The sequence below is a fragment of the Grammomys surdaster genome, unplaced genomic scaffold (genome assembly GCF_004785775.1).
Source record: "Grammomys surdaster isolate TR1022 unplaced genomic scaffold, NIH_TR_1.0 125621, whole genome shotgun sequence".
Taxonomy (NCBI): domain Eukaryota; kingdom Metazoa; phylum Chordata; class Mammalia; order Rodentia; family Muridae; genus Grammomys; species Grammomys surdaster.
The window spans coordinates 383,334-407,532 of record NW_021620462.1 but is presented as its reverse complement, the minus strand read 5'-3'; the positions used below and the strand labels follow the sequence as shown (position 1 = coordinate 407,532).

The 24,199-nt window shown below is 45.9% G+C and overlaps 2 protein-coding genes and 2 long non-coding RNA genes across 4 annotated transcripts in view; 2 read left to right on the top strand and 2 right to left on the bottom strand.

Moving 5' to 3' along the window:
- The window catches only part of Camkk1 (calcium/calmodulin dependent protein kinase kinase 1), a 22,851-nt gene extending 17,591 nt beyond the window's left edge, over positions 1–5,260 (top strand). Inside the window, exons 11-16 of the mRNA XM_028787232.1 lie at positions 1,238–1,291; positions 1,959–2,032; positions 2,303–2,390; positions 2,616–2,744; positions 3,175–3,278; positions 5,012–5,260. Of these exons, the coding sequence (XP_028643065.1) occupies positions 1,238–1,291; positions 1,959–2,032; positions 2,303–2,390; positions 2,616–2,744; positions 3,175–3,278; positions 5,012–5,084 (522 nt within the window). The 3' untranslated portion in view covers positions 5,085–5,260. The remainder of the gene's footprint in view (positions 1–1,237; positions 1,292–1,958; positions 2,033–2,302; positions 2,391–2,615; positions 2,745–3,174; positions 3,279–5,011) is intronic.
- LOC114638680 lies at positions 4,438–5,555 on the bottom strand. Its single transcript, XR_003713907.1, has 2 exons — positions 5,488–5,555; positions 4,438–4,619 (listed from the first exon to the last, which is right to left on the bottom strand). It is a non-coding gene; the product is annotated as an uncharacterized LOC114638680 (long non-coding RNA).
- A 69-nt stretch (positions 5,556–5,624) lies between these two features.
- Positions 5,625–11,889, bottom strand: LOC114638679. Its single transcript, XR_003713906.1, has 3 exons — positions 11,780–11,889; positions 10,839–10,941; positions 5,625–5,702 (listed from the first exon to the last, which is right to left on the bottom strand). It is a non-coding gene; the product is annotated as an uncharacterized LOC114638679 (long non-coding RNA).
- A 269-nt stretch (positions 11,890–12,158) lies between these two features.
- The window catches only part of Ncbp3 (nuclear cap binding subunit 3), a 30,099-nt gene continuing 18,058 nt past the window's right edge, over positions 12,159–24,199 (top strand). Inside the window, exons 1-3 of the mRNA XM_028787231.1 lie at positions 12,159–12,357; positions 14,032–14,097; positions 17,308–17,413. Of these exons, the coding sequence (XP_028643064.1) occupies positions 12,175–12,357; positions 14,032–14,097; positions 17,308–17,413 (355 nt within the window). The 5' untranslated portion in view covers positions 12,159–12,174. The remainder of the gene's footprint in view (positions 12,358–14,031; positions 14,098–17,307; positions 17,414–24,199) is intronic.

Genomic DNA, 24,199 nt, shown 5'->3' with positions numbered 1-24,199 from the left:
TTCCCCCTTCCCTTCTTCTTCTTTCCCCCTTCCCTTCTTCTTTCCCCTTCCCTTTTTCTTCTTTCCCCCTTCCCTTCTTCTTCTTTCCCCCTTCCCTTCTTCTTCTTTCCCCTTCCCTTCTTCTTCTTTCTCCCTTCCCTTCTTCTTCTTTCTCCCTTCCCTTCTTCTTCTTTCTCTCTTCCCTTCTTCTTTCTCCCTTCCCTTCTTCTTTCTCCCTTCCCTTCTTTCTCCCTTCCCTTCCTCTCCCCTTCCCCTTCCCCTCCCCTCCCCCCTCCCCTCCCCCTCTCTCCCCTCCCCTCCCCTCCCCTTCCCTTCCCTTCCTTTCCCTTCCCTTTCTTTCTTTTTTAATCCTGGAGATCCATCAGGGTCACTTGTCATATTTCCTTAGAGTTCTCTGAACTGGAGGTGTTTCTCCCTCCACCCTTTTTCTGGGGTGAGGGGTGGGGACAGGGTGTCACATACTTCATGCTGCTCTAGAACTGGCTGTGTAGCTGAGAATGACCCTGAACTAGTGATTCTCTAGTAGCTACATCCCAAGTGTTGGTTTACAAACACATTATCCTGTGTTCCCTGGCCCTCCAGCTTCTTGGCCTCTCTGTCATTCTGACCTTAATGATTTGAAAGCAGACTGATGTCTCAGGACACACCAGTTTACACTTGTCTTGTGTTCCCTGGAAGGATGGATGGATGATGGTGATGATGATGATGATTGTGTCAGGGGTTGCACACATGAGGATCCTATGGAGAGCCCCACCCGGCCCTGAGAGGAGTTGTCAGAGGGCATAGGGATGAGGAAGGGAAGGGGTTGCCTCTGGCATTGGAAGCAGCTGCAAAGTAACTGGAGTGAGGCTCTCTTGAACCTAAAGCTACTTATTGAGCAAGAGTTCAATACATATTGCTATTTTGGAAGTACATCTGTGTCATGGAGGCAGCAAATGACCCCATGGATGGAATGAGGCTTGGAACCTGCTGAGTTAGAAACTATCTGTTCTGGGCCTGTCCCTAGAAAGCCCACAATCCCAGGAATGTTACAGCTCTGTTCTCATCATCCTTGGCATCTCCCCTGTGCTTAGCGCAGGGCCCAGCACAGATCAAGCCTCAGGGAGTGTTTGCTGATTGGTGCCTGCCTGGGGAAGGAGTGGCCCTGCAAGGCTCTTCCACAGCCTGGTAAAGATGGGTGAGGTGATGTGGGGATGAAGGTGATCATATTTACTGATGCAGGCTTGTTTCTTTCTAGGCCTTGGATGTATGGGCCACTGGAGTCACGCTGTATTGCTTTGTCTATGGGAAGGTGAGTCCTGAGGGGCCTGCGAAACTCTGTGACTGGATCCAAGGAGTCAGGAGTGGGTGACAGATGCAGGAACTTTTTTGTGTCCTTAGACAAAACGGCTTTTGAGAAGCCCCACCTGGGCCAAGAAGCCTGAGGAAAGAGAGGCCTTTTGTTTCTCTTTCTCCCCTCTAGGAGGGATGGATTTGTTGTCCTGGGACAGGAAGTATCCAAGAGGAGGTGACAGTGGCATTGCCTCTTCTCCTCCAGGGTGAGCCCTGTCCTTTCTTGATGCCATTCATTCTTTCATCCACGCAATCATTTCTTCACATCGTTGGGTCTTGCTGACCTCTAACCCTGACATGATCAAGATCCCTGCCCACAGGTGCTTGGTGACCACACTTAAGAGGGCAGGCGGTATCTCAGTGAACATGTCCCCAAACATCAGGCCCCGGGAGATCAAGGCTTTGCTGCAGGCAGTTTTATTGCTGGTGGCAGGTGCAGCCAGCATAGTTCTCCAGTGACTCATCTGCTCAGTTACATTTGCTGAGCCCTTGCTGTGTGCCCTGAACAAGTTAGATGGGGCCTTTCTCATCTGCTGGGATAGAGGTGGGGCATAAACTGCCTCCCACCCCTGGGCCCCTACAGTGTGGATCAAGGCCTACATCCTGTCTGTCTCTTCTTCTCACAGTGCCCATTCATTGATGAGTACATCCTGGCCCTGCACAGGAAGATCAAGAATGAGGCCGTGGTGTTCCCTGAGGAGTAAGTTGTCCATGGAGGGGATCATGGAGGCTCCCCTGCCTCCTGGGGAGGGTATCTGAACTTTAGCAGAGCATTTGCCCTGTGAGGGTCCCATCTCAGCCCTCAGAGTTAGAAAGGGGAAACTGATCCCCGGGAGGGGCCAGAGCAGATGGATGGCCTCCTGTCCTTTCTTCTGAGGAATGTGGTTGGGATTATTCTTGGTCTTGAGGGAGGGAGAAAATGACCCTCACTCATGGTGGCATCCTGGTCCTTTTCCTTTTCTCTGCCTAGGCCAGAGGTCAGTGAGGAACTCAAAGACCTGATCCTGAAGATGCTAGACAAGAATCCTGAAACAAGAATTGGGGTGTCAGATATCAAGGTGGGAGACAAGAGGCCTTGTCCAGGGCCAAGCTCTGTGTCCCCTTCTGGATAGACCTATCCTGGGACACATGTGTTGGGTTTGGCATTTCTGGGTTGAGAACACCTTCAAGGTCAATGCTAGGGATGCTTGGGGACCTTAGCTGGTTGATGTCTGTTTGACTCTTCCCTGGGTTATGACCATTGTTGATGACCCTGACCCTTCTCTATCTTCTGGGTTCTACAGTTACACCCTTGGGTGACTAAACATGGAGAGGAACCCCTCCCTTCAGAGGAGGAACACTGCAGTGTGGTGGAGGTGACTGAGGAAGAGGTGAAGAACTCAGTCAAGCTCATCCCCAGCTGGACCACTGTGGTAAGAGGGTGGGGGATGGGAACTCTCATCTTAGAAGGGTGTGGCTACTGCTTGGGACTTGCTGTGCTCTTGGCCTTTGAAGGAATAGTTGGGCATCAGGTCAGTCAGTCACAGTACAGGGGGCCATGAAAGCCCTTGCTCCATTGGAGTCTTTGGAATAAGGTCACCTTATTCAGCCTGATGGAGAGACCTGAGGTTTGGGAAGGGGTGTGGCAGGAAGAAGCAGTTCCTTCCTTGCCTACATTCTGTGAACTTCTGCTCTTCCTGAGGCACCACACTGGTGTCTAGGCATGACAGTGAAAGGCCTGGAGACTTGAGTCAAGTCCCCCACCTGTCAGTTAGACCACACCCTGCCCCATGAACCTACCTGCTTGCCTAGGCTGGGACTGGCTGGCCAGGCCTAGTCCCCATATTGACTTATCCTCCCCAGATCCTGGTCAAGTCTATGCTGAGAAAACGTTCCTTTGGAAACCCATTCGAGCCCCAAGCACGCAGGGAAGAAAGATCCATGTCTGCACCAGGAAACTTACTGATGTAAGTACAGTGGGCTGAGGCCTGTGGGCTGCTCCCTGGGCCTGGGCTGAGCGGTGGCACTGAGACATATCCCCAGCTTGTATTAGTGTGGAGCTGTCCCTAGAGCTTAGGGACATATCCACGTTTCAGAGCAGGGCCCCATTTGTCTAGGCCTAATGCCCTACATGCACACACTGTAAGAGATGAAGACTTAACTCGGCCCTCACTGGGACAGATCTACTGTGGTCATGCTGTACTACGGGGTCCAGCCCAACTCTCTGGTTCTAATCTGTGCTTCCCTCAGCCCTTGGCAGTCAAAATCTACAGACAGATTCGGGACTGCTCTTTATCGAAGGCTGGTGTCCATGGAGCAATGGGGCCTTCTGACCACTTTCCCTAGCCCCAGGCTGGGCATTTGATGCCTTCTTGAGTGGCTCATGTTTTCCATAACCAGCACTTTGTTCATCCAGTGAGTCCATGTGGACTAGCTAGCTGACAAGGCTAGAGGAGAGGAACCCTTGTTTGCTAAGGGGTCCCTACTTTGGACCACGTGTATGGGTTCACCACTTTGGGAGAGATTAGAAAAGCAGTTCTCTGAACATTGATTCTGGCTTCCACTTTTTCTGCTGCGGTAAAATTCACCTTCCAGTTAGAGTTTGTGTACAGACCTTCAGAGAGAATTGTGAGGCATTGTGAACCAGAACATCATGGTCCTAGCGAAGTTGGGTACCTCTCTGGTTATGAGGGAGCTCAGGGAGAAGGACTGTACATTTGGCTTGCCTTGTAGTAAAGACACTTTCCCAGGGAGGTGATCATGGATATTGTGCAGGCATGTCCTTACAAGGAGTGGCCACACAGTGAGGTAGACCTGGGAGATAGCTATGCATTTCCTGATTCATCTTTGAGGTAATTGGTATCAGGGCCCTGATGCTGGAGTTGCTCCTGGTGGAAGGGATCATACAGAATTTGACAAACCAACTAAGACAGAGTGGAGAGTGAAAAGGAGTTTGTTGATGATTATGTACAGACAAGAGTCTGACATCACAATTGTGCAGTAAATGGGACTGCTCCAGTTCAGTGCTTGTGTCCTGGTGCCCCCTGGTGGTACCATGAAGTAGCCAATTGTTAAGAACGGTTACAGTTTGTTCCCTAGAACTGAACATCAAAAACAAGGATAAAGTACAGTTTAACCTTGGGGTCCTTGGTAGACTCCATTTTTTAATTTTATGATATTGTTAATCCAGTTCAGTGAGATTGATCCTTTGATTGGATATTTTTAAAACAAAGGTTGGAAGTGGGGTGGGTGATCAGATTCAGGGATCTGTTGAATCGTAGAATTCCAAGACTGATGGTAACTCTGCCCTGTGAGCAAACACAGGGCACACAGAATGAAAGAAAATGCAGAATGAAAGCCTGTAACCCACTGGGGCCAGTCAAAGTCAACAGGAAAGACCTTTGACCTGGCCAGTACTCCTGGAATACTAGAAAGTCATCTGGGTGAGATGGTGAGAGATTTCTGAGAGGTTTAGATTCCATCCCAGGGCAGTGGGTAGCCACAGAAGGGTTGTGAGTTGAGGGTAGGGCCAGGGGAAGTAGCAAGAAGGACTGCCATGATGGGGCAGATCCCAGGGGGGCTAGTGTGGAGTTGGGATGTGAAAGGCTATAGGAGAGTCAACCATATGTGAGTGTATGTGAAAATCCCCTGCAGACATTCTGACTCCTGGGATCCCTCTGCCCCTGGTGTTTCCTAACAGGAAAGAAGGATGTGGAGAAGGGAGTAAAAGCCCAGAGCTTCCCGGAGTCCAGGAAGATGAGGCTGCATCCTGAGTCCCTGCATGTGTCCAGGGCCATCGGCAGCATGCTCATTCCGCACCTCCAGAGGCCCACCGCCCTCATGCAATAGTCGCCCCTGCAGGCAGGGGGCTGGGGACTGCGGCCCCTCTCCTGGCCCCCCTCACCCATTGTGCTGCATGACCTGCGCACAGGCACATCCAGGGACAGGATTGGAATGTGTGTCATTTGGGGCTCGGGGGTCCCGGTTGGTTCTTTCTGTTCTGATCCATCTTGTGGGGAAAATTAGAAACCCTATCTGACTGGCTGGTGAGGCCCAGGGCAGAAGGCAAGAGACGAAAATGGCAGGTGGAGAGCTGGTGGGCTGTATCTCAGAGAACTCCTGTAGGGATCGGTGGCCTGCCCAGCTGCTGCACACATGCAGGGGTGATTGCCTCACCTCTGTGTGGAAGGTGCTGAGTGCTGCTGTACTCAGATCTCTAGCGTGGAAGCTACAGCTAATGACGCGTTCCCGGGAGCAGACTGATCTTGGAGAATCCAGATTCCTCTCTCATCGTCTTTTACCCGAGGGCTTGGGTGGGAGCAGCTGTTGTGGGGAGCATCTTCCTCAGGCTTCAGGTAGTTCCTGGGACACTGTTTGGCAGTCACGTGGACCTGAAAGTCATGGACTGTGTTTTACACTTAGCATTCACCAGAGAAAGGGCTGAAGTGAATCCAGCTCAGAGCATAGGCCTGAGCCTGGAGCAGTGCACTTAGCCTGCCAACCTCCCTTCCTCTCATGGATCTCCAGAATGAAGGTTACAGAACACCAGGAGTGACAAGAAGGGCCACCGACTCCCAGAACTGTGGCCCTGCAAATGTGGAAGTAACTGGGATCTAGGCTCGGAGCCGATGCTGGCTTACTCACCACACACCTATGATAAACTGTCCAGGTGGGAGGCCCAGCCAGATGAGGGAGCGACCGTACAAGATGCACTCCCTGTCAGGCAGCTGGCCCTCCTGTCAGTTGCTTCAGTACAGGACATCAGACAGTCAGCCCGCACAGGTCAGAGCTGCACAGTTGGGACACGCGTGGATACTGCCCTTCCAGAAGATATCAGCTCTCTGGATTCTGTGGTCGCCTGGCTATCCTAATGTTTACTGATAACACTCATAGGGATTGGTCCCCAAAGGGAGATGAGCAGGACTCAGGTAGCCCTCTCTGAAAGCCTCCCGTAGTAAGAGATCCTGGCTGCCCACCTGGTTTTAGAATGCTGGAGGGCTAGACTAGAAAGGAGAGAGGCTGGGTGGGAGGCTGGTTCCCACTGTATCTCTGTGCCCATGGGTGTACATTGGTCCTTCATGTGCACATGCGTGTGCGTGCCCATCTGTATACAGCACACTTGCATGTCTCATACTGGCACATGCATCTGTAATATAGTTTCTACGTCAACTTATGCCTAGGAGCAGCAGGTAGCCCATTGTCAAAGGGCTCCCATTTCAACCCAACTCCTCTGCACTAAGGCAGCCAGTGTAACCCAGGGCTTGAGAACAAATCATGTAATCCTATCTCTAAGAATACTTTTATAGAGTGAATGGAGGCAAGTTAAATGCCAACCAATAAGCAGCAAGGCATCAGGGAGCTTTGTGGATGGAACCCGCATGGGAGAAGCTCGGAGTTGGGTGTCACCTGTTTCTGAGAGCTTTGGTTGGCTTTGGTTTTGAATGTAGCACAAGTGAACAAACTCCATAAGAGTGTTTATAAAAATTAACTTCTTAGGAAGTGAATTAAAAACAATAAAAAGCCCTTTGTTGAGTTAAAAAAATCTTTGTATGTCTTCTGCATCCAGACATGTTTCTTTCTTGTCACAGTGGACTTGGCTCAATTTTCTGGAGGGTTCTGAGGCACTGTAGGCACCTGAACAGCATGGTAGGGTAGTGAGAGGTGAGGAGAGGAGAGATAGAAGGAAGGAGGTGGAAAGTGGGCTCATGAGGCTAAGGACTCCTGTCTCCTATGCAGCCTTGGGGAATTGGGTGCTTGAGAACCATAGAGTTCAGGAAGGCTAAGTGGAGGAGCTGGCATGCCCAGGGTCTTTCCCCTTGGCTTCTTAGCCAGCACTATAGTCATGGTCTCCTCCAGGGTGGCGATACCAGATGTCATCCTTGAGGTCAGACAGCCTTGAGTTTGAACACAAGTTTGGCTACCTACCTAATAACTGACACCGTTGGCAGGTCATTTCAGGAACCTCGATTTCTTCATTGGTATAGTACAAATAGTATCAGCACTTTCATAGAGTTTTTTTTTTTTTTTTTTTTTTTTTTAACACTTTATTTTTTTTTTTAATTTATTTATTATATGTAAGTACACTGTAGCTGTCTTCAGACACTCCACAACAGGGTATCAGATATCATTACAGATGGTTGTGAGCCACCATGTGGTTGCTGGGACTTGAACTCATGACCTCTGGAAGAGCAGTCAGTGCTCTTAACCACTGAGCCATCTCACCAGCCCCTTTCATAGAGTTTTTGTGACAGTAAATTAAGTCCTTGTTACAAGAGCCTGGTTTGTCTTACATAATCCAGAAAATAAGTGCCTTCTGGGGAAACCTGGGGGCTACTGCCCAGCAGGCCCTATATGGCTGCTGCTTGCCCAGCTGTGGTCTTATAGCTGGATGAAGCTGGAAACTGATGAGTGCTACAGACCAAGAAGATGACCAAGCTGGAGGCTGTCTGTTGGTGATCAGTTTTTCTCCCTGGGGAGTGCAGACCATCAGTCAGACCATCAGTGTTCCCGGCTACTTCTTGGTTACCTTATGTTCCTGTGAGGGGCAGTACCAGGCCTTTCCAGAGGGGAGACAGTAGCCAGATGAGCTTGTCAAATGCCAGACAAATAAGTGGGTTTTGTTCCCATTCCCATCCCATCCTCACAGCCCCTGGGTTTCAGCCCCTAACTCTCATCTTGCTGGTCTCCAGCCTGTATCCCCACTAGCTGCCTAGCAAGAATCCCACTCTAGTATACAGGGCCTGCTGCTGTCCTCTCTGGGTGCCCTGCTGGCTCAGGTTCTACCCATCCACCCATTCACTTCTCTCCCCATCATGTCTTCAAGGCCACAGATGCTTCCAGGGTACTGCCCTCCCCATACTCCCACCTCTGTCTGTCAAAGTACATTATACTCTCAATCAACATGGTTGAGTCTTGAGAACGTTGGAGAGAATCACAGGTGCTCCATGTGATTTTCTCATGAGTCTAGTCCTTTCAGCATGCACATTGGTAGGACAACTGAGGCCCAGAGGAAAGTGCCTTAGAAAAGTGTCAGGTTAGAATCTACATCTCTTGCTCACTAACCCCCCATCCAGGCATTTCCACATAAGCTCCCAGGAGATTGTGAGCCCTACACATGCAAAGGCATGTGGGGAACACAGAGATAGAAACTACTATGCCACACAGGAGAACTGAGCCCCAGCAACAGTGGGTCTGGTTGAAGGTTTGGGAGGCAGCTGAACATGCCTTGGGTAACCTTGGTGCCTACGAGAAGATGTCTACAGGCTTTGAATCCTACAGGACTGTTTCTAGGTCTCTTGTTTCCTCAATCTCTCAGTCTACATGGTGGCTCCGGGTTGGGGGTGGTGGAGGAGGAAGGAGTGGGGATGGGAGCTACTAAGGGTTCCAGATTTCCCAGGGGATACATATCTCAGTTTACAGGGTGACCTTTACTATACACAAGAGAGCACACTCAAACAGCCTTATCCTTCTCAAATGTAAATAGACAGCATCCCCTTTGGGGAACCAGAGTGCTGGGTGTCTACTGAAGACATGGTCAGTACAGCAAATGGCTGGACTAGGCCTCTGGGGGATCAGTGCTACTGAATTCCAGGTTTAAATGTTAGGGCGTCCCTCCCTAACACCCTTCTCCTCACACTCGTGTAATCAACTGTATCTGGTGGCCACAGACATTTCTCCAGCTGAGATGAGAACAGGTCAAAGCTTGGGTCTTCACTCCCCTAGACATCCAGTGTTCATCTGTTCACACCTCCCTGCTCCTCTCCACAACCGACTAGTTACTAGAAGGTCACGAGGTTGGAATGATACAGAATGTAACTTTTCTCTGCCACAGGAAGTTTTAATGAACAGTAAGATTTGACACGGGGAGGGGCTGGGCTCTCCTGTGTTCCAAGCTGACCTTGAACTTGCTCTGATTCTCCTGCTTCTACCTTCTGAGTGCTGGGATTATAGCTGTGTGCTTTCATGCCTAGTTTATTCTGTGCTGGGGAATGTGCCAGGACTTTGTGGGTGCTGGGTAAGAATTCAGTTAAAGTAGGCAGACACACAGCCCATGTTTTAATTTTATATTTGAAAATTATATATATATATACATATACATATATATTTAACTAATATATATATATTTAACTTTAAGGATTTTTTTTTACCTTTTTTTGGGGGAAGGGGAAGTGTTCTATAGCTCAGGAGAGCCCTGAGATCCTGGAGATCATCCCACTTCAGCCTCCTGAGTACCAAAATTACAGGTGTAAGCAACCATGCTCAGCTCTGACTGTATGTGCGTGTGCTTATATGTAAGTATGGCGTATGCCCATGTGGGCATGTGGAGGTGGATGTTGTGTATCTTCCTTGATTATGTAAGTACAGTTCAGTCAGTGGCCAGGAGAGGGCGTAAGATCTCATGGCGTGTAGGCGGATGTGAGCTGCCTGATGTGGATGCTGAGAACTGAACTTGGGTCCTTTGCAAGAGCATCTGGACTCTTAAGCACTGAGCAGTCTCTCCGGCCCCCTCCTCTTTACTGTTATTTGAGACACTTGGGTCCTCTGGAGGAGCATTGTGTACTTGTAACCGCTGATCTATCTTCACTTTAGTTTTTGAGACAGGTTCTCTCAGTGAACCTGGACTACCAGATTCGGCTAAGGATGGCTGGCGAGTGGGTCCAGGAATCTGCCTGTCACTGCCCTCTGGTACTTTGGGTTTAAATGCCCTTCACTTTGTCAGGCTTTTACACAAGTGCTGAGAATTTAGAATCATGTCCTTGCATTGCAGGAATTAAAATTCCAGGTGAGCCATCTCTCCAGCCCCACTTACTGTAAATCTTTGAAAAGTATTCCTTACCACCTCCTAAATTCTCTGTGGTTTCACCTCATCGGGCTGCACTGTGGACAGGGAAGCAGAAGAAGTGAGTTGGGTGACCAAGTAAAGAGAAAGGCTGTCTGGTAGCAGCCATGGAGCTTAGTGTTGACTGCTTGAAAACCGCCCCCCTCCCCCTCCCCCGCTGTGGCTGTCCCAAGGCCTCTTTACACTGCAATTTCAAATCCCTCTGAACTGAATCCTCAAGCTGCAAGTCTCTTTAGGAGGGAAAGAGGCCTGTGTGGCTAAGTAATTAACTGCTTCTGTTTCTCCCACCTCCCACTCCACAGACCTAGAGAGATAGCGTAATGGTGGGGTTCATGACAGCTGGCCATCCCAAACACAAACATTTCTATAAAATACACAGTAGGGAGCTAGGCACGGTGGTACATGCCTGTAATCCTATCACTCAGGAGGTAGAAGTAGGAGGATTAGGAGTGTAAGGTCATTCTCTGCTACAAAGAGAGTAGCAGGCCAGCCGGTGCTACACAGCAAGATTCTGTCTCAAAACAAGACGGCTGGGGTAAAGCTCACTGGTAAAGGGTTTTGTTAGCATGCTCAAGTCTCTGGGTTCCATTGTTAATACAGCAAAAGAAAAAGGGAAATAAAAAGGAAAGGAAGGGGAACAGGAGAAAAGAAAATACATTCCATTCTTGTAACCCAATTTCGTACTTACATTTGTGCTGCATTCAATTGATGGCACCATTCTAAGGAATTCCATCTTGTTTGTCCCATGGTGCCGGCCCGTTTTAAGAAAAGTTTGATGTACTGCACCACTTCTGTTGGATCATATAACCACACGGAATTAGCTCATTTGGTCCTCACAGTCTTCTGTGGAGGTGTGTGCCATTGTTCTATGTTCCCAAGGTAACCCAGTGTATCTGATTTGTGTATTTTTTCTGTTTTAGATTTTTAGGGGCTCAGATATATGATATGGTCTCATCTATTCATGGTTCAGATTGGGAGATAGGTCTAGAAAGGGCTAGCTAAATATGACACAGGAGGAGACACAAAATCAGGACTCATGACAGACAAGTGCCTTCTGAACGTGTGAACAAGCCAGACTCTTACTAGAAACATTTGCAAGAAATCACGTTTGTGAGTCTTTTGATGTACGTAGAGCTCCCAGAACTGAGAACACGGTCTAAACTCTGGTTCTGCCCTTTGGGTAGGTCACTGCGATCTTGGAGCACCTCCTCCCCTTTTAAGGTAGGATCTTCTGTAGTTTAGGCTGGTCTCAAGCTAGCAATTGCCCCTGGTGTAATAGGAGGATAACTTGAGCTTCTAATCCTCCTGCTGGGAATACAATCGTGTACCACCCCTTTCCAGTTTAAATTTAGGCAGGGTTTCACCTTGGATCCCTGGATGGCCTGAAACTCAGAGATGCGCCTGCCTCTGCCTCCTGACTGCTGGGATTATAGAATTATTAACCCTACACTGAGCCCTAGTTCAAATTTTTGACTACATAAAATGGTTCAATTACTGGAAGACTTGACAGAGACAAAGTTTACTACGGAAATAATTTTGTAAACGCTCAGATTGCTGAGATGATAGATTATAGTTCATTCTGGCTCTGAAGCACGATTGCCTAGGCTCAGATCCAGGTAAATAACCTACCTTGAGAGAACCGTGCCTCAGTTCTCTCCTATGTGAAATGAAAGTAATGAAATCCTATTCATAGAGTTGTAAGGGTTCAAGCCTTGGAAGCATTCGGCACACAGTAACTGCTCAGCAGTTCTTAGAAGTAGTCCTCCAAGCGTAGGTATTTTGGAACCTCAAACGACGCCCCACTTCCATCCCTGTTTCGTCCCGCCCCCTCCCCCACGAGATCCCGCCCCAAGCCGGCCCCAGGTTCCTAGGCCACCAAGGGGGCGCCAGAGATAAGGAGGGCTTTCTGGTAGACACGGACGACGCTCTAGGTGACAGCAGTGCTCCTCTGTGGTATTCAGCGACGGCGCTCTAGGCGGCGGGAGTGAGGGGCGGGCTTTCTGTGGTGCGGCCGGCTGGCAGCTATGGCGGCCGTTCGCGGCCTGCGAGTGTCTGTGAAGGCGGAGGCCCCCGCTGGGCCGGCTTTGGGGCTTCCGTCACCCGAGGTGGAGTCCGGTTTGGAGCGTGGCGAGCCGGAGCCCATGGAGGTGGAAGAAGGCGAGCTGGAAATCGTGCCGGTGCGGCGCTCCCTAAAGGAACTGCTCCCGGTACGGGCGAGAGGGGCGGGGGCTGAGGAGGTCGCCGAGCGAGTGTCCCTTGCGAGGCGGGGAGGCGGCGGACAGCGGCGCTGGCGCAAGTCCGGGAACGCGGGAGAGGGGCGCGAGCGCCGAAAGGCGGGTGCCGCGCATGACCCGGAGAGCGCCAGAGAGAAAGGACGCCAGGGCGCCCGGAAATGGGCGCAGAGAGCGCTGGAGGAGGCGGGGGATCTCGGAGAGAGTTGGGGACACCCCTCTCGCCGCCCCTCGGTGCGGGCCCATGGCCCGGAACGAATCAACTGTGTTTGGCTGGAGATAAAAGGGAGCCGCGGGCGGGAACAGAACCTGGATGAGCCCTGAAAGGAAGTGTTAGGTGCCGCTGGCATCCAGGTCTCCTGTTGGGTCTTATCCCGGCGGAGTTAGTGTCACTTAAACAAGACCTCTTCGCTTGGGCGGGCTAGACCTGTCAAACAGCAGACACGCGTGTGTTGGTATTGTGAATGAGGGTCCTCATGTCCCTGCGCACCTTCCCTGCAGCTACTCGATGGTCCCAACTCCTGACACACAGCGATACTTAATCTTTCTTTCACCATAGTGGGTATGAGGAGTGTTTTGCTTGTGGTTTGATATTCACATGCCAGTTAAAGGGGTCTGGGGTCTGGATAGCCCGATTTTCACACACAACATGAACTCCCCTGCCCCCGAGATAGCAGGTCTTGGTTTTACATTTGAAGTTATGAGTGAAGGCTAAGGTAGTTAGTGGTGACAAATGACAGTATCTTTCGTAACAACATCTATATTATAGTGTGGTCGTGACTTAGGTGTTATCCGTTCAATCAGTTTAACATGTATATATCACACACCTCTATGTGTGCTGGTGTAATCCTAGGTGCTTAAGAGCAAACTCCCTCTTGGTGTTTGCCCTAGTAGGGGACACAAGTAAATAATTTCCTTTTGTGTTAAGTGCTACAAAGAAAACACGCCCTGTTAATAGGATAGAAAGTACAGTGACCAGGAAGGGTGTGAAGCAGTTGGTATGTGTTGGGATGCACAGGGGAGTCCCCCGAGATAGTTAGATTCAACTTTAACCCTAAATGACCATGTCAGTTGGAAGGGAACAATTCCTAGCAGGGAGGACAGCAAACACAAAAGTCTCAGAGATAGAAACAAAATTGTTGAAGAAAGTTGGGTTATCTTAAGCACAGGAGAGCAGAAGTCAGAAAGACAGATATTGTAGAGGAAAGCAGAGCCTAGAGGTTGAATGCGGTGTCCAGGGTTTTGGCTGCAGACCTGAGACTTGAGTCTTCGTTCGAGTCATCTCCCTTCCTTTTTTCATTGTATTAGGCTGTATTTTTCCCAGAGATCTAGGACTTCAAGCATTTTCACAGAGGCATTTGCTCCACCTAGTGGCCTTTCTCGGAAACTTTGTCCTATCCGGTTTGGGAAGCTAAGTGACTGTCTCATTTTTGACATTTTTCAAAAAAGACTTTAGATTTTCATTTATGTAGATACTCCAAGTTGACAGAATTGCCTGGGGTCTGGAAAAGACTTCTTATTAGAATGGTTACTTGCCTCTGTGGAGCCTCAGAGATAGACTTCCTACTAACAAGGGTTGTTAGAATGGAGAAGGGTGCCTTTTATGGTGGATTTTTCTGTCAGAATTTTTCATCTTTCCTCTTCTGTTAGGAGACAAGCAGAAGGTACGAGAACAAGGCTGGCAGCTTCATCACTGGAATCGACGTCACCTCCAAGGTGAGACAGACTGATTATTCAGTGTGATAAAACAGATGGAATTCATGAGGTTGGGCTTTACCAGTTACACAATTGTAAATATTTTGCCTCATTTTTTTCTTTTGTTGCTGATATATATTCATCTATATATGATCTATATATAATATACATGTATATCATATGATATATATATATGTCTCATGTCAAATATCTACATCTATCTACTCAAGGATGTCCTTATCTATCCTGAAGACGTTCCAGCAGCATTCGTGTGTGCTTGTATCCATGGAAAGATAATCACTGTATTTAGTTCCCTGTGCTTAACCATTTTCAAGAAAGAATTTGCACTGGGAATGCTTATTTTAATATTTATTATTTAACATTTATTTATTATGTGTGTTGAGTGTATGTGTTTTGTGTGAAAATGTATGCATGCTGTAACACACACACGTGTGAACAAACAAACAAAACAAACAAAACACGTGTGAAGTCAGAGAACAACCTTAGGTGTTGGGTCTCACCTCTCATTTTTGTTTGTTTGTTTGTTGTGGTTTTTGTTTTGTTTTTTGTTTTTGTTTTGTTTTTTGTTTTTTGAGACAGAGTTTCTCTGTGTAGCCCTGGCTGTCCTGGAACTCACTCTGTAGACCAGGCTGGCCTCGAACTCAGAAATCCACCTGCCTCTGCCTCCCAAGTGCTGGGATCAAAGGCATGTGCCACCACTGCCTGGCTGTTTGTTGTGTTTTGTTTGAGACAAGGTCTCTCTGCATAGCCTTGGCTGTCCTGGAACTCAATGTAGTCCAGGCTGATCTCAAACCCACAGAGGTCCGCCTGCCTCTGCACTTCAGGTGCTAGGATCAAAGGCATATGCTACTGCATCTGGCTTCTTTTTTTGTAGTAGTAGTAGTAGTAGTGTTGATGTTATTTTTAAGTTTCTGTATGAGTGATTTGCCTGCATTTATGTGAATGTACCACATTCAGAACTAGTGTGAGGAGCTCAGGAGAGCTTCAGGTCCCTTAGGACTGGAGTTTCAGATAGCTGTGAGCTGCCCTGTGGGTATTGGGAACCATACTGGCTCTCTGTAAGAACAGCCAGTGGTTTTAACTGCTGAACTCTCTCTCCATTCCCCTCCTACCTTGTGTTTGAGGTATTCTCTTCATCTCTGCCTCCCATCTCCTGTTCTACACTCTTACAGACATGTGCCACGGTGTCTGGCTATTACATGGTTCTGGGAATCCACATTCAGGTTGTCAGGCTTACATGGCGAGCACAGCCACAGTCATGCCATGTCCTTGGCCTCAGGAATGCTTACTTGGATGACATTTGCACTCTTTAAAAAATGTGTTTTGTTTCCACTTTCTATAAAAATGTTAAAAGCACCCAACATGTAAATAAGCCCTTAATGTGTATCTGTGGAAACACTGGTTTCCAACTTAGAAAAATAGAGTTTTCTAGTTGTCTGCATGAGGGCCATGCCAACTGAATTATTCCCAGCATCTGACAATATTGTCTTTTGCTAAGTGATTGCTATTACCATTGTACCACCTTCATTATCGTACCTCGGAGTGAAGCCTCTTATTTTCCATGTGGTAAATTGTTAGTACATTGCTTTAATTCAGTTCAGACCTTTTCTTCCTTCCTGATTTAAATGTATGCTATTCAGTTTGAAACAGAATTTTGAATTTCAATTATATTTTTTATTTTCTATGTATATCAGTATTTTGCCTACATGTATTATGTGCACTGTATGCATGCCTGGTGCCTATGGAGGTTAGAAGAGGGCATCAGATCCTCTGGAACTGGAGTTACAGACAATTGTGAACTATACCATGTGGGTGCTGGAAACTGAAACCTGATCCTCTGTAAGAGCCCCTAGTGCTTTTAACTGCTAAGCCATCTCTCCAGGCCCAATTTAAAATGTAAGCAATAGTATATATTTATATATTGGATCTTTAAAAACAAGAATAGAAGTATGTTATACTTGGCTTTTTATATTTTCTCCCTCTCAATTGTGTCAGATACTTAAAGGCCAAAAGAAAGAGCTGAGCATCTTCTAGTGGAGAAAATAGTACAAAGTGAAATGTTCTCAGTGTCATTAGGAAGTAGACTGCTTTCAACTTGATGTTGTTTTGTAAAATGTGAAACAGGTACCCAGGAAAAGGATTTGGCTAGGAGATTCACTGGCTCAGTCAGTAAAGTGCTTGCTGTGTAAGCATAAGAACTGAGTTCAGATCCCTAGCGCCCATGTTAAAACAAAAAAAACCCAAAATGCACAGAAGTGTGTTTGCATCTGTAATCACAGCACTGAGGAAGACCTGCTCCCCCACCCTCACATGCACACACATGTTCCTACCTACACATTAAGCACACACAGACAAGCTGAAGAAAGTAGATTGTTGTTTGTGCTAGGAAGACTTCAGTGAAAAAAATGAGCAAAACTGTTAGGAAATAACAGAAGCATTGCTGCTTCCTCACACCCACAAGCTGGTTTTAGTCAGACCTTCAGTTATTATGCAGTTACTGATGGGCTCTTGAGAGCCATCAGAAAATCATAGTTGGACCTGAATTTATTTTCACTTTTGGAAGAGATTTACAAAGTCGAATGTTTTTTCAGCAGTGTTAATGCTCTTTGCCACTTACGAATGAAAACGGGCAATTCCATGCACATAAGGCTGGAAGAGGAGACTATTTTTGCTCTAGTGTTATTTTTAAATGGGGGTGTGGCCTTTAGGGAGTGGACCATTCAGGCATACATAATGTGGAAGAGCATAATTGGTGTGATTACCATGCCCACAGACAATGTAAAGTGATAATGGTAGTTGTGGGGTCCTAGAAATAGCACTGGATCAGATCTGCCCTGAGCTAGAGGAGCTAGTTCCTGCAAACCTTCTTAGTTTTTGTATCTCCATTTCTGTACTAGGAAAATTGAGAAGGTTAGGTTATTTGTTTTAACTTCTTGGTGTGATTGCTGGTGATACATGAAATATCAGAAAACTTTATAAACAAGTGTTCACTGATTTCTTGACTTCTTACAATGTTCTGGATGCAGTCATAGGCTATGATAGAATGGGAATTATTTCAGTGGGGTTATTATATGCTGTGTATGTCCAGTTCTCTGCAAAACACATTCAAGGTTTTTTATTGATTCTGATTTAGTTGAAGGTTGCCGCATGTTTGTGATTTAACTTTCCTCGTCCTCCCTTTACCTCTTTGCCTCTTTTTGTACTTTCTAGGAAGCAATTGAAAAGAAAGAACAGCGAGCCAAGCGCTTCCACTTTCGAGCAGAAGTAAATCTTGCCCAGAGAAACGTAGCCTTGGACAGAGACATGATGAAGAAAGGTACAGTGTGTTTGGGGAAATTTTCTCATTCTGTTTCAAGAGTGACTTTCTCTGCCGTCATTTCATATTTCTGGCTTTGTCCTGTATGTCCAGTCGTCATCCAAATACCCAAGAGGAAGGGATTCTGACATCACCTGTGTAAAGGTGAGATGCTGTCTGATATTTCTGTCAGAGGTAGAACAGTGGAACAGAAAACATTGTCAGAGAGGCTTGTGTCAGAGTTGGGATGTACATCCTTGCCTCAATCTCCTCATCATCTGTTTTCATCGTAGTGATGTTAGTTAGCTTTTCTTTGCCTTTAAGGATAGTGGCAGTGTCTCACTGTGAAGCTTTCTTTTAGGGTACTTGGAACACTTTCGGAGCAGCTGGGATTTTCGCTGGTAATGTGGTCCTTGCAGGCCTCCCAGTAGTTATTCTCAAAGATGCTTAACCCAATTACAGCCTGTTTTATTAAGGTATTTTTCTCCCTAGAACTCACAGCAAGGCACTTGATAGTGGTAAGTTTTTTGTTTATTTGTGGTGCTAAGTGTAACTCTGAGATTCACTCATGTTAACCAACTCAAGTCACCACAACCCTAGCCCAATTATTAATTTTCTGTTTGCTCGCTTGAGGCAGTGTCTCATGTAGCCCAGACTGACTTCAAACTGAAGATGATCATGGTCTTCCTGCTTCTACCGCCCAAGTTCTAAGATTCCAGAGATGCGCCATGACACTCACGAGCAAAGCAATTTTTTAAAAAGAGAGCCTTCAATTGAGTGAGCCTACATCCTTCTCATTGCCTTCTTATCTAAATCCATGAATATAAAAGGCCTCTCTCTGTTGTATTTATAAATATTGGTGTTTATAAAGGAGTGCTCAGGAGGCAGTCTTCTCACTGCATGTTGAAACTCTATGGTGCTGTGTGTGTCTCTTTAGTCATGCTTGGTTGATGAAGTGGAAGCTCATAAACCTGCTGGATGAGGGAAAATGGCTACTGTTTGTTGGGAACGTGTTTTCTTATGGCACTGGGTTAAGCACATGTATTTGTTTTTCACAGCAAGCCTTTGAGGATTATGTTTTTTTATAATTATTTTACAAAGGAAGAAGCAGGTTTTAGAAGTTTAATGAGTTGTTTAGAGCTAATGAAAGAATCAGGATTTTAACCTATATCTGTTTAACTTTAAAGACTTAAACTTTACTTTAAAAAAAAAAAAAACCATTCTTTTATTGTGTGTCTTTGTACATACCACAGCCTGTGTGTGGAGGTCTGAGGATAACTTTAGGGAGCTGGTTCGTTCATATTTTGTGGATCTTAGGAATCAAAATCCAGTGGTCAGACTTAGGTGCAAGTGCCTTTACCCTCTAAGCCATATCAGCAGCCTTACTTTGAACACCTTTGATCTGTTGGTGTGTGTGTGTGTGTGTGTGTGTGTGTGTGTGTGTGTGCGCGCACACACACACAGTCATGTGCTAGCACAATCTAGGCCTAGGAAGACCTTGGGTTCTTCTCTCACAGCTGAGCTTTGAAAGCTCCACATTTTATTACACCACCAGTCCCAGCCATAGTCCATGGCTTTCTCTGCGCTCATTTGTGCTCCATGGAGCATCCCCAATTTTCTACTCAAAACTGTCTCTTCTCTTGGTGCCTTTAGCATCACAAACTTTCTTTTTAAAGTCTCATATTTCTTGTCTACAAAATGGAAATACAATACCTACCTTAGTAGGATTTGGGGTGTGTGTGTGTGTTAAATTTTACTCAACAATATTTATCTTGCTTATAAAAAAGCAGTCAGAATCTTACATTTCTGCCAAGTTTTTGTTTTAAGTAGAATCTCATGTATCCCAGGCTAGCCATGGACTCTGTTCCTCCTGCCTCTGACTCCCAAGTTCTGAGTTTATTGGTGTTTGCCACCATACTCAGCTATGCAGATATTTCATTTAGAAGGGAGCAAGTTCCCTGGACATCAGTTAGGGAATATTGTTCATTTTATAGTGCAACCTGAAAACAAGCCTTAGGCAAGATGGTTTAACTGATGTTCCTGAACCCAGGGAACACTGCTACTCATCCAGATGAACTTAAGAGATTTGTGGGTGAGTGAGATTGGATAAGCCTTAGAGGTAACTATTGGTTTTGTATCTCCTGGGTAATTTAATGTGGAGTCACGATTGGACAGGATTGGGAACCAGTGGTTTTGAGCAAAGGTTCTGAAGCCCACTTGTCTGGATTCAGATTCTTTTTGTAGCTCTGTAAACTTGGACAAAATTAGACAGAATTGTCAGGAGTCTGACAAAACGTTGCAGCTTTTAGATTTGTGCTTGGCACATAGTAGGTACCCAGTAGATGTTAGTTATCTGGCATTTTTCTAAGTAGTCGCCTGAGCAGACCAGCCTCTTAGAGAGGGGAATTGAAATACATATCTTCATATCCACAGCTACACCAAGTGTCAACTGGTTTTTCTTATTAATATCAACAGTAATAACACTTGTTAAATGCTTACTGAGTTACAGTTGCTCTGCTATGTGACTAATTTGTCCTTTAGCAATCCCCTGAGGGATTTTAGTAATGAGAAAATCAAAGTGCTGAGAGAGTGAGAAACTTGCCAGAGGTTCCATAGCCAGGTGTATAGCAGGGCTGGACTTGAAGTCTAGACTGACTGGAACCCTGTGTTTTTATTTTGCTAGCATTCAGGAACACGACACAGGCTACATCTGTTATACCTCAAAAGGAATTTGCTACTTTCAGATGTCTAAATAGTAGATTGCTAAATAGCTCTGGTCCTCATGTCTTCAGGGTCAGAGCTTTTATGGTTGGAAGGGACTTTCTTCCCTTTGGCCTTTGGCATCCAGGGATGGTATGAGAAACATTACGGGATAGGCAACTTTGTCTTAGGATACTTGCCTGTGTGGAGCGTTGCTCTCTAGGAATTTCTGTTTAGTGGTTGCAGTGTGACTCCTAAGAAATACACTGTTATGTACTTTGCTCATTCATACAGTGATCTTTCAGGAGACGGAAATACAGCCTCAGGAGCTGGAGAGATGGCTCAGAGGTTAAGAGCACTGGCTGTTCTTCCAGAGGTCCTGAGTTCAATTCCCAGCAACCACATGATGGCTCATAACCACCTATAATGAGATCTGGTGCCCTCTTCTGGCCTGCAGACATACATGCAGGCAGAATGCTGTATACATAATAAAATAAATCTTAAAAAAAAAAAAAGGAAAGAAGGAAGAAAGAAGAAGAACTGCAGCCCCACTGTCCTCCTTTCTTTTGAGACAAGGTATTAGGATAGCCCAAGTGGCCTTGAGCTTTGGTAGTCCTCTTGCCTGTCTTCTGAGTACTGGGTTACTAGTGTGAGCCACCTCATATGGTCCTGACCAATTTTCTTTTGTTTGACATATCCTCTATCTCTCTCTGGTTTCTACATGTCTTTCCTTAGGTGCTGTGTAGACTCTAAATATGGTATCTGTGTCATATGGAAGGCTTGGTGGTCCTTGTCTCTCCTTCTCCCTTTCCCCCCCTTGTGTCAGCCATGGCACTAGACCTGTCTTAAGCCAGAAGTTCCCTGAACTTGTGACTCTCATCCTCCCTGCTGAGTGCTGTGCTAGGGTTGCCGGGTTGTATCATCACACCTGGCTCTTTGCCTTTTCTCTCTTTATTTTCTTCACTGTATCTTCTCCACCTTAAGTCTGTGTAGTTTCTTTTACTTGATCCAGTTGTCAGCTGGGTTGTATGGTGTATTTCCATCTGCAGAGAAACAGCTGCACTGACTTCCTGGTACACATTGACTCTGATGGAATACCATCCACAGCATTCTTTGAATTGTGTTGATTTAGTAATCTTGTCAAAAACAAATCCCAGAGCATGAGTCTAGTGTGGGTTTTCTTACTAACTCATGCCATTTCCTGTAGGAAAGATTTGGTGTCTTAAGGGATCATAGCTGCTGCCTACTAAATTTCAGACTGACGGAAAGCTTTGCAATCTGTAGTTTGAATTTCCTCCTCTTCTCTACGTCAGTGTGGGGTTAATCCTTCTCAAGGCTTCAAGGTACTTCTCTTTCCCTGCTCCTTTGTAGAGATTATTGCCTAATTCTGAAGTCAGCATGTTGGGATGTAATGTAACTCTGGGCCAGAAGGTCTGAATCTACGGAAATGATTCTTATGTTGTTTTTCATTTGTATTTTGGTTCTGGATTAAAAGCTTGTGCCACTACTCCCAGCAAACTGTCAGCACCTTTTTTTGGTTCTACTGTTAGTGGAAGAGCAAAGCAGATCAGCAGTTCTGCCTTTTCTCTTTTGCAGCAAAGCAATTAATGAAAAAAGAAAGCTATTAGCACTGTGTTGTTGTTATTGTTTGGTTAGCTTTTTGAAACTGGGTCTCACTGTATAGCTCTGGCTGTCCTCTCACTATGTAGACCAGGCTGGCCTTGAACTCACAGAGATCCACTTGCCTCTCCCTCCTGAGTGCTGGGATTAAAGGCTTGTGCCACTACTCTAAGCAAACTGTCAGCGCTTTTGATAGGCCTGTTCCTGTTGTTCTGGAAACATAGTTCTTGTCATGACAGGCTACTGCAGCGTGCCACCCACACTCTGTCATTGTCCCTGTGGTTGTGTGTTTGCTTCTAGTCTCTCTGGTTATGGGCTTTGTCTCTCTTTTCTCTTTCTAGAGTTCTGCTTCCTAACAATTCTACATCAGCATTTTCTGTTACTTCGAAAGTTTCCCTTTGTCCCTGGAATTGACCCTTTTTTTTCCTCTCCCAGGCTTGTATGATAGGTTGTGCTCACCTAAATGTTCATGTGACTTTTCATAGAGCCTTTTTAAACTGTTTCTGTATTTAGGGGCCATTAGTTTTGTTTTTTAATTATCCTAATCTGAGGACTGTGGATTGACTTATTCTTTGAGTTTTCTGAAATCTCCTCAAGACTTGAACTTTTGTCCTCCTCTGTTGCTGGTCATCTTCCTTCCCTTTTGGTGCATCCAGGATGGTGCCAGAGTGCCTGGCTTGAGAGCAACACTGAGTAAACACACAGCTCACTTGCTGTATGTCTGCCCACCTTCTTAGGCTTGTTTTATTTTGCAGTAACATTGCCAGCAAGGTAAGGGCCTTTCCTTTGGCATCCTCCCATGAGATCATGAGATCCTGATTTTAACAATGCTTCTGGCAAGTTGTTTTTTTTTGTTTTTGTTTTTTTAAGGACAAACCACATGCACGGGCCAGATAAGTGCTTTCTCAGTGAGCTCCATCTCTAGTCCTTGTTTTCTTATTTTGAGTCAGGGTCAGGATGGCTTTGAACTTGGAGTCCTTCGGTATCAGCTTCCTTTAGTAGTTGGAATTAAGGCATGTGCCACCAAGTCTGATTTTTTACCTGTTTCTTTTGAAGAAAGTTGTCCATTGTCAATATGTATCTCATTCTGATAAATTAAACATATATAGACAGAATTTTTTATTCTTTCACTCTTTTTAAATTTTGTAGGGCTAGAGAGATGGCTCAGTGCGTAAGAGCACTGGCTGCTTTTCCAGAGGTTCTGAGTCCGATTCTCAGCAACCACATGATGGATCACAACCATCTGTAAAAGAATTAGATGCCCTCTTCTGGCATGAAGTATACATTCAGATAGAGCATTTATATACATAAATAAATACATTTTTAAAAGATTTCATATATTTAAAAATATTTTTAAAATTTACATAAAAATATTTTATGTCAGCAGTTTTAACTTTCATGATGGAATATCATTTCAAAACAGTTTCAAAGGGATAACAGTGTAGCTTAGAAGTAGTATGCTTGCTTAGCATGCACATGACAGGGCTCATAATATGGAACAAATAAAATGAATAATAATTTTTCTTTATCCTTATATTCAAAAAAATAATAAATTTTTTAAAAAATTATTTTCTTCTGTATTACATGCTGGCTGTAGTTTCTGCTCCCTCCTCCCCTCTCAGTCCTTCTCCCCCACCTTCCATCTGGGATTCACTCAGGCAGTCCTCCATGGAGATCAGCCAAACGTGTGGTACATCAAGTTACAATACGAATAGGCACCTCCCCTCATATTAAGACTGAATGAAGCAAGGAGGAGGAAGAGGGTTCCAAAAGCAGGCAAAAGAATCATAGGTACTCGCTCTCCCACTGGGAGCCCCACAAGAAGACCAAGGTACAGAACAGTAGCATATGTGCAGAAGGCCTAGATCTGACCCATGCAGGCTCCCTGAGCCCCTGTGAGCCCAGGTTAGTTCATTCTGTGTGTTTTCTTGTGGTGTCCTTGACCCCTTGTGGCTCCTACAATCCTTCCTCTCCTTCTGCAGGATTCCCCAGGTTTTGCCTAATGTTTGTCTGTGAGTCTCTGTATCTGTTTCCATCAGTTGCTGGATGAAGCTTCTCTGATGATAATTATGCTAGGCTCCTGTCTACAAATATGGCAGACTATCATTAGGGATTGATTCATTGACCTTTTTTTTTTTGCGGGGGGAGAGGGGGCTGGTTATGTTTAGATCTATCCTGGGTCTCTGGTCTACCCAGCCTCTGGATCCTGGCCCTCCAGGCAGTGTTGGAGTGGGCTCCATTTTGTGGCATGGGTCTTAAGCTGGACCCTTATCCTTCTTTTGTGTTTAAACTATTTTTTTAATCTGTAGGCTTTCTTTTTTAGTATTGTGATGTTTTGTTAGTATATAATATGATGTGGTGATACTGAGTTTTGTTCCCTTTTTCATGTGCCTTACTCATGATCGAGTCTTATTTTACCAGATGAACAAATGTATATTCTCCCTAACACTCAGACTTTTTTCTCTTTCATCACTGGGAGTTGTTTTT